This window comes from Eptatretus burgeri, chromosome 7 (genome assembly GCF_056783735.1).
Source record: "Eptatretus burgeri isolate ZD-2024b chromosome 7, Ebu_testis_v1, whole genome shotgun sequence".
Taxonomy (NCBI): domain Eukaryota; kingdom Metazoa; phylum Chordata; class Myxini; order Myxiniformes; family Myxinidae; genus Eptatretus; species Eptatretus burgeri.
Window position 1 is genome coordinate 56,787,594 of NC_140967.1, and position 12,500 is coordinate 56,800,093.

Below are 12,500 nucleotides of genomic sequence, written 5' to 3' on the forward strand. Positions count from 1 at the left end.
GTGGCAGACATATGTGCTTATAGTTGTTAAAGTGATTCTTCACCATTGAGAGATAGGGCCAAAAACGATATAGTCGCACAATATCTCAACAAGTTGTGGACAGATTCAGATGAAAGTTGGTCGATGAGTTTGGTAGGAGACAAGAACAAGCCTATTAGATTCTGGTTTCGGTCTGGATGCAGATCCAGCCCATCAGTGGGCAACAAAACATAAACTGTTCAACCTGGCAGAGGTATGTGCTCTACCAAGTGCTGTTCTAATCTTACGTGAAAAAAAATTGAAATTCCAAAATCACATAGATAGTAGAATTTATATTTAAGCACACGAGTGCGAATGGAGGAAAAATTAGACCATTAACAGCGTTGCATTGTATTTCAAGCCTTTATCACACTGGAATAATTGTTTCAGTTGCATCACCTGACATAGAAGTGGCATCAATATGTGGCTCTGCTTTATGGCATTAAGCTCCTTCCTATCCTTCCTATGTAAACATTCAAATTCACTGAGCCAATGAAATTTGTATGAATAACAAAATAACTATACGTGTTCCTCTCACCAACACACCATCATGGCTATCAACTGCGAATCAGTAAGTCGTTCGCAGAACTATGAACACATAGCGTGAAATGTAATAAATTTCCAACGGGAATGCAATGTGAAATATAGATTCAACATACCCTTTCAGCAGAATTGAACACAGCATGATAACTGTCGTGTATACCCTTCATCTGGACCTCTAAAGCTGGTAGCCTTTGCTCCTGACTGGCAGCAGTGAGTTGGTCTGCCTTGCATTGTAATTCATCGAGCTGTTCTTTAAAGCATATGACCTCCTCCATCACAGCCTGCCAACATGCACACATCAAACAGCAACAAGGGGTACTATTATTATTGCCAGTGAAGATTCAGTTTCTGACTTTTGTGAACCATAGTTTACACCTTGTATGTTTTGAAAATTGTTTCAAGTGCAAATTTCCTGCAAAAAGTTTGATCCCTTTGTACAAAGGTGGAGAAAAAGATGCAATCAACAAAACATCATTACTGTCAGAAATTATTCATGAGAGACCGTCAAGCAGTGCATTGGTACAGTGTGACATTAACGGTAGATTTCTTATAATGCAATATGGAATGAATTGTTAAATATATATATATATATATATATATATATATATATATATATATATATATATATATATATATATATATATATATATATATATATATTTCAATATGTAACTGTGATGTTTTTTGAGGCAAGATGTTTACTCAAAAGTTGAGAAGAGTAAAAAGGTAACAATTGTAATGGTTTAGTTAGAGTTTAAGTTGTGTGGAAAGATCGACAAAGTTCGGGAGATTTCTGGTTACTTCAAGATATTCTCTATTATAATACCAAGCTTGCACACTAAAAACTTGGCTCGCCGTCACACGATCCCTCTGAAATTGCTGTGGCACTTAGCGGACATGCCGACCAAGTTTGGGAAGTCTTGGCGTTCCATAGTACCACTTGCATTTTGCACAATGCGTATTTTTGTCATTCCCCGTGTATGGTCTGTCGTCTGCTACCAGCTATGTTGTACTGCTATCCCGTGCATGTGCATGGGTATCGCTAGTGTATATATATATATATATATATATATATATATATATATATATATATATATATATATATATATATATATATATATATATATATATATATATATGGGAAACAGTGAACAGGAGAAAAATGGGAGAAGAAGAGCGAGTCATCAGTTGTGTTTCTGTGTCCAGTGCCGTGTCAGAGAGCTGCGTTTATCATTTGTGTTTTACTTGTGGAATAAATGCAAGTTTGGAGTTCTCCCGCCTGCTGGTTAGGACATCAATTGATTCAGCACCTAAACACATCGTACCAATTACCTTGTGAAGTGCAAGCTGCTGTGTGACTGTGTCCAGATCTTTGTCCTGTTTGCCTTCGTAAGCCAACAGCTTGTGTGTGATACACAACAACCATGCATCAGCGTCTTGCAATGCAGCTTGATAATCTTCATGCTCCTTCACTGTCTTGTTCAAGTTTTGTATGTTTTTCTGTTTGGAAAAGGGACATCCATCATCAATGCTCTTCCATGAGCTGGGATTTTCTGAAAAGTGAACAGTTGCTTTATACCAGGACCATGAGATGTCTCAACAACCTGTACAAATATACACAGTAGTGTAAGTGCCTATATACCATGAAAAAGTAATATCCAATTGCGGGAAGGCTATCTCATCATTAACACTGATATAAAATTATTCTGATTGCTCTTTAAGCTCATCAGCAGGTTCCTGACAACTTATGTAATGTGCTGCTTGCATATAAGCCTTCCTGATGTGATATTTGTGCAATGAATGTGACTAGATGTTGCTCATCAGGTAAGACAAAATGTCTTCTCATAATAAGCAGTTGGAACATAAAATGTCAATTGGATGTGGGTCGAAGGGACCATCTTTGCAAAGTCGGACAGATTTCCTAATGTCAGCAAAGATCAATGATAATGTTCCAGATAAAAAAATTTTCATTGCCACAGTTCATTTTTTTCTGGAAAAGGCTGTTACAGTGAGTACTGCAGTGAAGGAAGAACATTTACCCCCATTGTGAAATAAGCAACATCTAGACTGCACCATCAGGACATCTGGCAGAGTCTTGTGGGGTGTTTACGAATCAGAAATACGTTGGTGAACACGTCACTTACAGGTCGGGGCCAACCCTGGTAAAATCGTGCTTTAAAAAAAAGCCTTTTTAATCCACTTAAATTGGCATTCCGTAAAAGAGACATGATAATGGCTTGTATTTTGTCAATTGTAAACACAATGTGGACTCATAGAATAGCGAGATGACAGAGGGCAAGCAAAGATGATTACACAACAATCAAGGGAATTAGCGAACAGCAAAAGAGGAGAGGGTGAAGGGAGGAAACTCTGTAATCTGCAAGTAAAATCGGGTTGGGAATAATGTGGTTAATGGAGTAAAAATAATTGTGTGTAGGGATGGGGAGTGACATGAGATGGTGGTGTACCACGAACATGAAGCCATGGAGAGAAGAGTAGGAGAGAACCTTCTCCGCCAGGGAGTCCACAAACGGGAGCAAATAGGAACAAAACGTTGAGGTGTGCAGCAAGCCAGGATTTTATAAGTTTAACAAGAAGGAGGTTACTGGAACAATGTATGCATCCAGCAGGAACTGATCAAAAATGAAAAAGAGCAGAGGAAGGAGGAGCAGACGAATTGCAGTAAAAAAAGAAATACAGAGGCCAAAAATCTGTCTGTGATGTGACAGCAACAGGCCTTGAGCTTCATCCTTATGCAAGAGATTCCAATAATGTTGAGAGCTTTAAATTGCATAGAATCCAGGAGAGACAGATGTGATACTGAGGCATCAGCCCTTGGGGGAGAGCAGATTTCCACTGAGCTATGGACAAAGGCCTTGTTGGTTGTGAGTAGTTCTGACTTTTCATGGAATGCCTTGGAATGATGGAGGATGCCCAGTTGGCAGCAGATTTTAGAGACCAGCTTGGCTACATGGTCATCCCATTGAAGTTGTGGCTGATGGTGAGACCGAGACATTTAATGGATCGGGCCTTTCTCACTGGCGAAGCATGGAAATAGGTAGATCAGTTTGTTTGACAATCATACCAGAATAACAAGGGTGACACTGACATTTGTCAGGATTAAAATGTTACATTTATCAGATCAGCATCTTGTCATTTCCAAATCAGCAAAGAGTGACACTATTTCTGTCTGCCTGTTAATGCCTGACCACCTTTGGCATGCTTTGTATAAAAAAAAAATCATGACCTCCTTTGAATAAGGGTACGCTAATCATGGCATTGCAATGCCTCATGCAACATATCAATCAGTTACAGTGACATGTCGGTAGTGACATCCCATCACCACCTGTGACATTTTAGAATCCCGGACGTGGAGTTTTTGCCTCAATAATTAAAATGATTTTATCTCATCCGACTCCTGATGAAAAGCAACCTCAGTAAAAGTAGTTTTCAAATCAGCTAATGATGTCAGCACCACCCCATTCCATCCACTGGGACCACACTCTGCCCAGAGCATTGGTGCTGCTGAAACAGTCTCCTGGGCTATTAGGCACAATCCTGGATGGGTTGCCACTCTGACGCATGATACTCAAATGGCTCAATCATCCCAGCAAGCAGTTACTCATTTTGCTGACCTTGGAAGGATGACCGACTGAGTCAACCCCACCTGGTATTAATTCAACATCAAGTGGGATTTCAACTTTGGACCCTAGGATCCCAAGCCCACAACCCCAACCATTAAGCCAACACCAGGGATATACCACCCCATTTAAAGACTTGATGACCTGCACCATTACTCTATCACTTATGTAAATGTTTCACCTTAAAAATTCAAGACATACATCCTCTTTAACAACTTAGAATTCAGATCCCATTATTTTTTATTCTTTTGGCAATGTGCATGTCTCCATGGTAACACCACAAAGGTTTATTTGTGCACAAAATCTGAGGGTTTTTAAATATCCACATGTTTGCAGATGGAACAGACCTTGCATAGCTCTTGTAGTTGTTCATGGAATGCTCCAAGATCCTCAGCATCCTTTCCAGCCGTAGCATCGGGGATGAGCCGCTGCAATGCTCTTATCTTCTCATTCAGAGAAGCCAATGCTGACTTACGAGATTCTAATGCCTGGAGCATTGTCTGGAACACACAAAACCTTATTTAATGTATTGATGTTTTACTAAATAAAACAAAAATGCTTCACAGAAAGTCTTATGGGTGATGCCAGTGGATCAAATAGAAGTGCTGATTTACCTTATACTTGCCCAGCTGGAAACTATTTTCAGGCAGCTCAAATTTTCCTTCCGGTGTTGTCTGCAGCAGACGCTGCTGCTCCTTCAGCCATGAGACATGAGCATTGTGCCGGGCAGCGCATTCTCTTCCCAGCTGCAATGCCTCTTCAAGACCTCTTCCAACATCCTGCAGACCTCTGACCAAGCGCTCTATTTCTGCAGCTAATTCTTTTCCCTGAAATTGCAACTCCTCTCTTTCAAGTTCTGCGATTCCTTCACTCGCTCGGATGACCTTTTCCTGTGCTGCACTCAAAAGTCTTAGGCCATGGTTCATGTCCTCTCGCAAGGCCTGCATTGTGAACATGAAAAACATTTGCAAATATATTAAACACACATTTTCCATTATTCTCCATTCCCTATTCAGATTTACCATCTTCCTTCTATGGTAGATGGTAATAGAATAAGATGGTAGATAGATATTCACCGATCCACCAACGTCCTTCTATTTTAGCCGATCCAATTCACCATATACACCTTCACAGTTTTTTTCTTCAACCTTTCCTTTACCTATCTTACCGAATCGTTATCAACAATAAAAACAGTCTCTTTAAATGTTTCAATTTCCTCTTTCACATGTTTGGTTGCCAAAATTGTATCATAATTCACTTCTTCAAAAAAAACTTTTCAAATTGACCGTTCCTTCATCCCATGTCCAAAAAGTCCCACTGTTACAACGTTTCTTTTCTCCTTTCTCTTCGTTCGCCTTTATTGCATCCTTCACGTAATGTCTTGAATCGCATCTCTGACTTAAAAAAAAATTGAAATTGCAGTTTGCGATGCATGTTCGTGTTCCCTCAATAATCCTTTTTTCCAACTTCAGTGCCAATTCACCCCACCTCCTTACAACTACCTCCTCCTAACTCCTCACCTGTTATACCCCCCCTCGTTACCCCTCCGATCTTGCCGCTCATCCTACCTCCGCTCTTAGTGCCTCTTCACAGTCTTCTGCTTTAGTATGAGCTCCTCCTCTGAAGTCCCAAACTGTTAGGTGTTCGAACATCTGTGGGCTCCATTCTAACCTAACGGATACATGACATGACCAAAAGTATGTGGACACCTGCTCGTCCAATATCGCATTCCAAAATCATGGGCATTAATATGGAGTTGGTCCCCCACCCCCCCTTTGCTTTCCTGCTATAACAGCCTCCACTCTACTGGGAAGGCTTTCCACTGGATGTTGGAACATTGCTGTGGGGATTTGCTTCCATTCAGCCACAACAGCATTAGTGAGGGTGGGCACTGTTGTTGGGCGATAAGGTCTGGCTCGCAATCGGCATTCCAATTCATCCCAAAAGTGTTCGATGGGGTTGAGATCAGGGCTCTGTGCTGGCCAGTCAAGTTCTTCCACACCGATCTCGACAAACCATTTCTGTATGGACCTCGCTTTGTGCATGGAGGTATTGTCATGCTGAAACAAGAAAGGGCCTTCCCCAAATTTTTGCTACAAAGTTGGAAGCAAAAAATCGTCTGGAATGTCATTGTATGTTGTAGCATTAAGATTTCCCTTCACTGGAACTGAGGGGTCGAGCCTGAAACATGAAAAACAGCCCCAGACCATTATTCCTCCTCCACCAAACTTTACAGTTGGCACTATGCATTCGGGCAGGTAGCATTCTCCAAGTACCCGCCAAACCCAGATTCATCCGTCGGACTGCCAGATGGTGAAGCGTGATTCATCGCTCCAGAGAACGTTTCCACTGCTCCAGAGTCCAATGTCGGTGAGCTTTACACAACTCCAGCCAACGCTTGACATTGCGCATGGTGATCTTAGGCTTTTGTGCAGCTGCTCGGCCATGGAAACCCATTTAATGAAGCTCTCGACGAACAGTGCTTGAGTTGACGTTGCTTCCAGAGTCAGTTTGGAACTCGGTAGTGAGTGTTGCAACTGATGACAGAATATTTTTCCGCACTACGCACTTCAGCACTCGGCGGTCCAATTCTGTGAGCTTGTGTGGCCTGCAACTTTGCAGCTGAGCTGTTGTTGCTCCCAAGATGTTTCTACTTCATAATAACAGCACTTACGGTTGACCGGGGCAGCTCTCGCAGGGCAGAAATTTGATGAACTGACTTGTTGGAAAGGAGGCATCCCATGACGGTGCCACATTGAAAGTCAATGAGCTCTTCAGTATGGCCAATTGGACTGCCAATGTTTGTCTATGGAGATTGCATGGCTGTGTGCTTGATTTTATACACCAGTCAAAAATGGGTGTGGCTGAAATAACTGAATCCATTAATTAGAAGGGGTATCCGCATACTTTTGGCCATGTTGTGGGATCTGACTCTCTCAATCACTACACTCAACATTTCAAACACACTCTTTCTTTCCTCTCACACCTCCCCTCTTCCTAACCCCTAAAATCTTGTACCTCCCCCTGCCTGCTCCCTTATTCACCATTCCACTGCCAAGTCTCATCCTTTCCCTCTCCCCAACTATCATATCGCCCTCCTGCCCCTAGGCCATGCCTGCTCTTATAATCGCCCCTCCCTCTCAAAGCTTCCCTTTCACCCTTCCCTCTCAAAGAAACCTTCACACTCTAACCCCTCCAAGCTTCCCTCTCACCTTTCTCAAAAACTCACCCCTCACCCTTCTCCCTCCAATCTCCCCTCTCATCCTCCTCCCTCCAATCTCCCCCCTCATTCCCCCTTCACAAAGTTGCCCCGCCTCACATCCACAAAGCTGCCTCCTTCCACTCTCCCTCTCTCTTCCATCTCAACCCTCCACCTCCTCAAATTTTCAACTTCCCTCCGCCCCTTCTCTTATTAATCCCCAATGTGCCTCATCCCATCACCACCGAGCCTTTTATCCTCCTCATCCGGCCATCTCCCCGAGCTCTTCTGTAATCTCCGACACACCGTCAACATCTCTACCTTCTTCTCCCCCCCCCCCGATTCCTCATCCTACCCTCCCCCTACCCTCCACTGCACTGAAAGCCTCTCCCCTGCATCTTCCTTGACAGTGTGGACCTCAAACATCCAGGGCCTTCACTCAAACCTGACAGATCTTTCCATACAGGTTGCCACTGACAAACCAGACAATCCGTTTAACAGAAACTTTCCTCTCCCAAGACGTGTCTGACTCCCAAGTATCTCTCCCTGGTTACTTCCTCCTCCGGTATGACAGACCTAAGCCTCGTCCTGGCGGAGGAGTTGCTCTCTTCATCAAAAACTCTATTCCTCACTCTCCATGCACTGCCCTCACTCCCCCACACCCCCAGGAATACCTCTGGCTAAGGCTTCCCCTCAACTCCCACCTCATGTTTTTTTGTGTGTTGTACAATCCTCTAAACAGTGATGACCCCATTTACACCTCACTCGCTGAAAACATGGACCAACTTCTATCTCCTCATCCCAACTCTCTCTTCCTCGTATGTGGTGACTTCAGTTGCCATCATGCCAGTTGGCTGAGTGTGGGTACCTCTCTCACCTGCCGTGGCTCTTCAGCAAAAGCTTCCTGCGGCTCATTGGGACTGACTCAAAAAGTAAATTTTCTGACCTGGATCTCAACAAATGGTACTCTATCTCTTCTGGATCTGATTTTAACAAATTTCCCTGAAAATATCTGCTGTTCTTCCTCTGCTCCAATCGGTTCATCTGACGACATGCTTGTCAAAGTAAACATCTCACTGGCTGCTATTAGAGAACCACCTCAGCAACGTCGAGTCTGCATTTCACTCAGGCCGACTGGCAAGGTCTTCAAGCAGCCATCAAATTTCTAGACTGGTCTCCCATCCCTATTTTCTCCAACATCAACTCATCCTGGGAATTCTTTCAAAGAAAGTTGCTCTCTCTCATGCACAGATTTATCCCATCTCGTCTTCAGTTGTGCTACCTGTGCGATATGGTCAATCTCCTTTGCCACACCACCAGCATTGGAATACCAAGTCCAGGGATGATTCTGTGGGTGCTGAAACCATGAACCAGCCAGCCTAAGTCCATGACTTCTTGCAAAGTCAAGGAACTTAGTGCTATTCTCGTTCATAGTTCCAGACCCATGGGGACCAACACACGTCATAACCATCCCTATCCATTCCAGTCAATGTATTGAAATCCACCATGACTCGAAGAGTTTTTCGCCTGGGGCACTGATCAACCACAGATTCGAGCGTGGCATGGAATGCATCCTTCAGGGTGAAATCACTTGCCTCAGTCGGAGCATAAACAGAGACCAGGGAAATGACACCCATGGAGTGACGAATCCTCAGTCTCATAATATGCTCGTTGATCAGCGTTACCTCAATTATCATTGGAATCAGCTTATTGGACACAGCTACAGCCACTCCTTGAGCATGATAACCATCAGAGCATCCAGAACAATAGTAGGTGTAAACACCCACCATGATCTCACCACCATCCAGTCTCTGAACCTCAGAGCGCTGCAGTACCAATGTTTAAACGCTTGAGCACAGATGATAACAGAGACAGGTGATCATCATCTCTTAAAGATAGGACATTCCAGGCACCCACCCGAAGGGACCTCCATAGGTTAACCCAAGGAGACTGCTGCCTGGTAGATGACACCTCAGCACCACCTCGGAACACACTACTGCAATCTGACAGGGGAAGTTTTACCCATGGTTTTCCTCCCATCATCAAAGCTTGGGGGTCCTGAAGGCTTTGCCACAATCATGTCATCCAGTGAGCTGCCCTGCGAAGCGCAGCTGCACAGGAGGTACTCCCATGGAGTGGGTTTTCAATATTCTTTGTGGTTTTTGTGTGTTTTGCAGAGTGAAGGGTTTTTACGGTGGCCGGAGTGCAAATCATGCCAACAACCTCCTAAAAAAACTAACCCAACTACTGCAGGATGTCCGTAGACACAGTTGGGCACTAGATATGGATGGCCATTGGCTCACAAGGAGCTCCTCTGCCCTTTGACAGGTTTTGTTTTTTAATCCTGCTGGGTGTCCATATTATATACCCTCCTCTCCATGAAACCTGGTGGGGAAGACAGTTTTGTCGCCAACAACATGACCATGAATTAGTTTCGTTCAGGTTTAAATGATACCTGTAGCAAGTCACAGATCTGATCTGGCCTGACACACATGTTTGTCTATGTGTATGTATATGTATATGTATATGTATATGTATATGTATATGTATATGTATATGTATATGTATATGTATATATATATATATATATGTATATGTATATGTATATGTATATGTATATGTATATGTATATGTATATGTATATATATATATATATATATATATATATATATATATATATATATATATATATCCTGCATAGACTGACACCTCACTGGAGAATATTCTATCATCTTAAATTGCTATCCTTAATTTTCAAATCAAAAAGCATGCAGAATTATAATATAGAGCAAGGAATGTTCTATTGCCTCGTTTTCCTTCACTCGAGCTTCGAGCAAGGAGAGATCAACTTTCACAATCGGTTTGGAGACAGTTTCATAGCCCTTCCAGGCTTTGTGGAGCCATTCACGAACAGCTTTCACTGCAGATTCTGCCTCACTCAGACTTTTCAGGTCGTTTTGCAAGTCCTTGATGTAATCCTGCAAGGAAGAGCACCAAATTTTGTACCATCACAAATCTGGAAAAATACAAAGAGAGGAAGTTAAAGCAGAAAAATGAAAAATGCAATCTGACCGAGACAGTGATGAACACGTGCTGGTATCGTGTGGAGAGCTGAGTTGCCTGCAATCCGATGTGAGAAATTGCATGATTTTCCTTTGCAATGTTTTGAGCTAAAACACAGATGGCTTCCACATCACCCTTGTGCTCCTCTATTTCAGTGCTGCACCTCTGTAAAAATACAAAGCAAAATGCATTATCCATCCTAAATTATGAAAGAAAAGGAATGGAGACAAAATGCAACTGCTTTGCTTAATGGTGTGGGTAAATAAATTATGAATCGATCCAGTATTTCTACACTCTGAATCAAGTCTCCTAACACCCCTGACCTTGTATTCCTGCAAACTCTGTTCCTTCTCCTGCTTGATTGAGCATCTCTTGGGTTTTGCCTCCAGAGCATGTTCTACTGTGTTCAGCCAGCTGTCCAAATCCTGGTGTCTATGGCCCAGCTGCACTGCCATTTCCAGAAGAGAGCTAAGCCTGGAATAGGCCTCAACTAGCCGTTCTCTGTGGAGTTCCCAGTCTAATTGCAAAGCTTCCAGCAGCACATCTTCAGAGCGTGGTGGTCCAGCCTTCAGCAAAGGTTCCCGAGAGGTTTCAGACATTGCCAGTTGCAAATCTCCATCTTGGCATGAAGCCTGGAGTTCCTGAGAAGACAAAGGCTGCTCAATAATACAAAGTGTAGGTAAAAAAAAATTTTTTAAACTCCAACAGAACTATGCTCATTGGACACAACCTAACACTTATATCCTCAGGATGTATTCTGTAATACATCTGTGTGTATGTAATGTAGTCTCTGTGTATGTAATTCTCTGTTTGAATGTATATCTGAAAATCAAAGAAAAAACATGGTTGGCCTGATTTTGGCGAAATTTTACATACGTGCTGGGTCAGGTTAATGGCACAAAGAAACGCCCCTCCCCCCCCCACTCCTCACAAGGGGGGGGGGAGGGACGACGACCTGCCAATGGTCCCAAAGGAAGCAGATATTTATCGTAATTATCATAACTCAAAAACAAAAACCGTTTGAGACTTTTGCAAAAATTTTAAAAGTTAAATTTCTTCCATTCTTCAATAACAAATACATTTGCATCAAAACTGCATTAAATGTAGTATAAAACGATAATGGCACTCGGAAGAGCGCACACCTCCATCAGGCTGAACAGTTTACATTTTGTAGCCCACTGTTGGGCGAGATCTGTATCCGGACCTTAACCAAAATGGAATCAGTTACTCCTTGTCATACACCCAACCTGTCCACCAAGTTTCATTCCAATCCATCCATATATTTTTGAGATATCGTGCTCATCGACAAACAAACTAGAAGGGCACTCGGTAGAGCACATACCTCTGTCATGCAATGCCAGATCCACAATAACATATCGGGCACAATACATTTTTGAAATATCATGCGTTATATCGCTTTTGGTCCCATCCTTAATGGTGAAGAATCTCTAAAAATTAAATAATTTTCATATCCAGATCCGGATTCTTCACCAAAATTGAATCAATTCTTCCTTGTCGCATACCCAAAGTGTCCACCAAGTTTCGTCCGAATTCCTCTTCAACTTTTTGAGATATTGTGCTATATATAATTTTTTCCCACCAACTTTTTGAGATATTCTGCACACAGAGAGACAGACAAACAAACAAACAGACAGACACACAGGGTGGAAAATGGAATCTCTCCAACCTTTGCTGGCAGAGGTAAATGGAAAGCATCTCAAAACGCAAAGCTCACCCATATCTGTCTATCCTCAAACTAAAGTTGACAAAAATAACCCCAAAGAGAGCGGTTACAGCGAAGCAACAACAATTTCTTCTTTCTTAACGAGTGCTCTCCATAATCCATTCCATCTTCTGGAAACCCACATCTGGAGATAACAACCAGCAACACACGATTGCAAAACCCAGTATCCCGCTCTGTGGGCAGAATGACGACTCATCTGCACTATTATGAAAGTTGGATGCAAATTTGCAGAACCTCTTAAAGGAAAGTGTGGATAATATTTCAAGAGAACGTGCAGTGCAACAATGTTCAA

General features: G+C 42.6%; 1 protein-coding gene across 7 annotated transcripts in view; it reads right to left on the reverse strand.

Moving 5' to 3' along the window:
- SYNE1 (spectrin repeat containing nuclear envelope protein 1) overlaps nt 1-12,500 on the reverse strand; it is a 423,352-nt gene that overhangs the window by 201,251 nt on the left and 209,601 nt on the right. For all 7 annotated transcript variants that reach the window (XM_085888569.1, XM_085888567.1, XM_085888566.1 and 4 more), the window contains 7 exons: nt 10,788-11,105; nt 10,474-10,629; nt 10,209-10,379; nt 4,817-5,143; nt 4,550-4,702; nt 1,894-2,061; nt 678-842 (listed from right to left, as the gene is read on the reverse strand). In XM_085888569.1, coding sequence (XP_085744695.1) covers nt 678-842; nt 1,894-2,061; nt 4,550-4,702; nt 4,817-5,143; nt 10,209-10,379; nt 10,474-10,629; nt 10,788-11,105 — 1,458 coding nt within the window. The remainder of the gene's footprint in view (nt 1-677; nt 843-1,893; nt 2,062-4,549; nt 4,703-4,816; nt 5,144-10,208; nt 10,380-10,473; nt 10,630-10,787; nt 11,106-12,500) is intronic.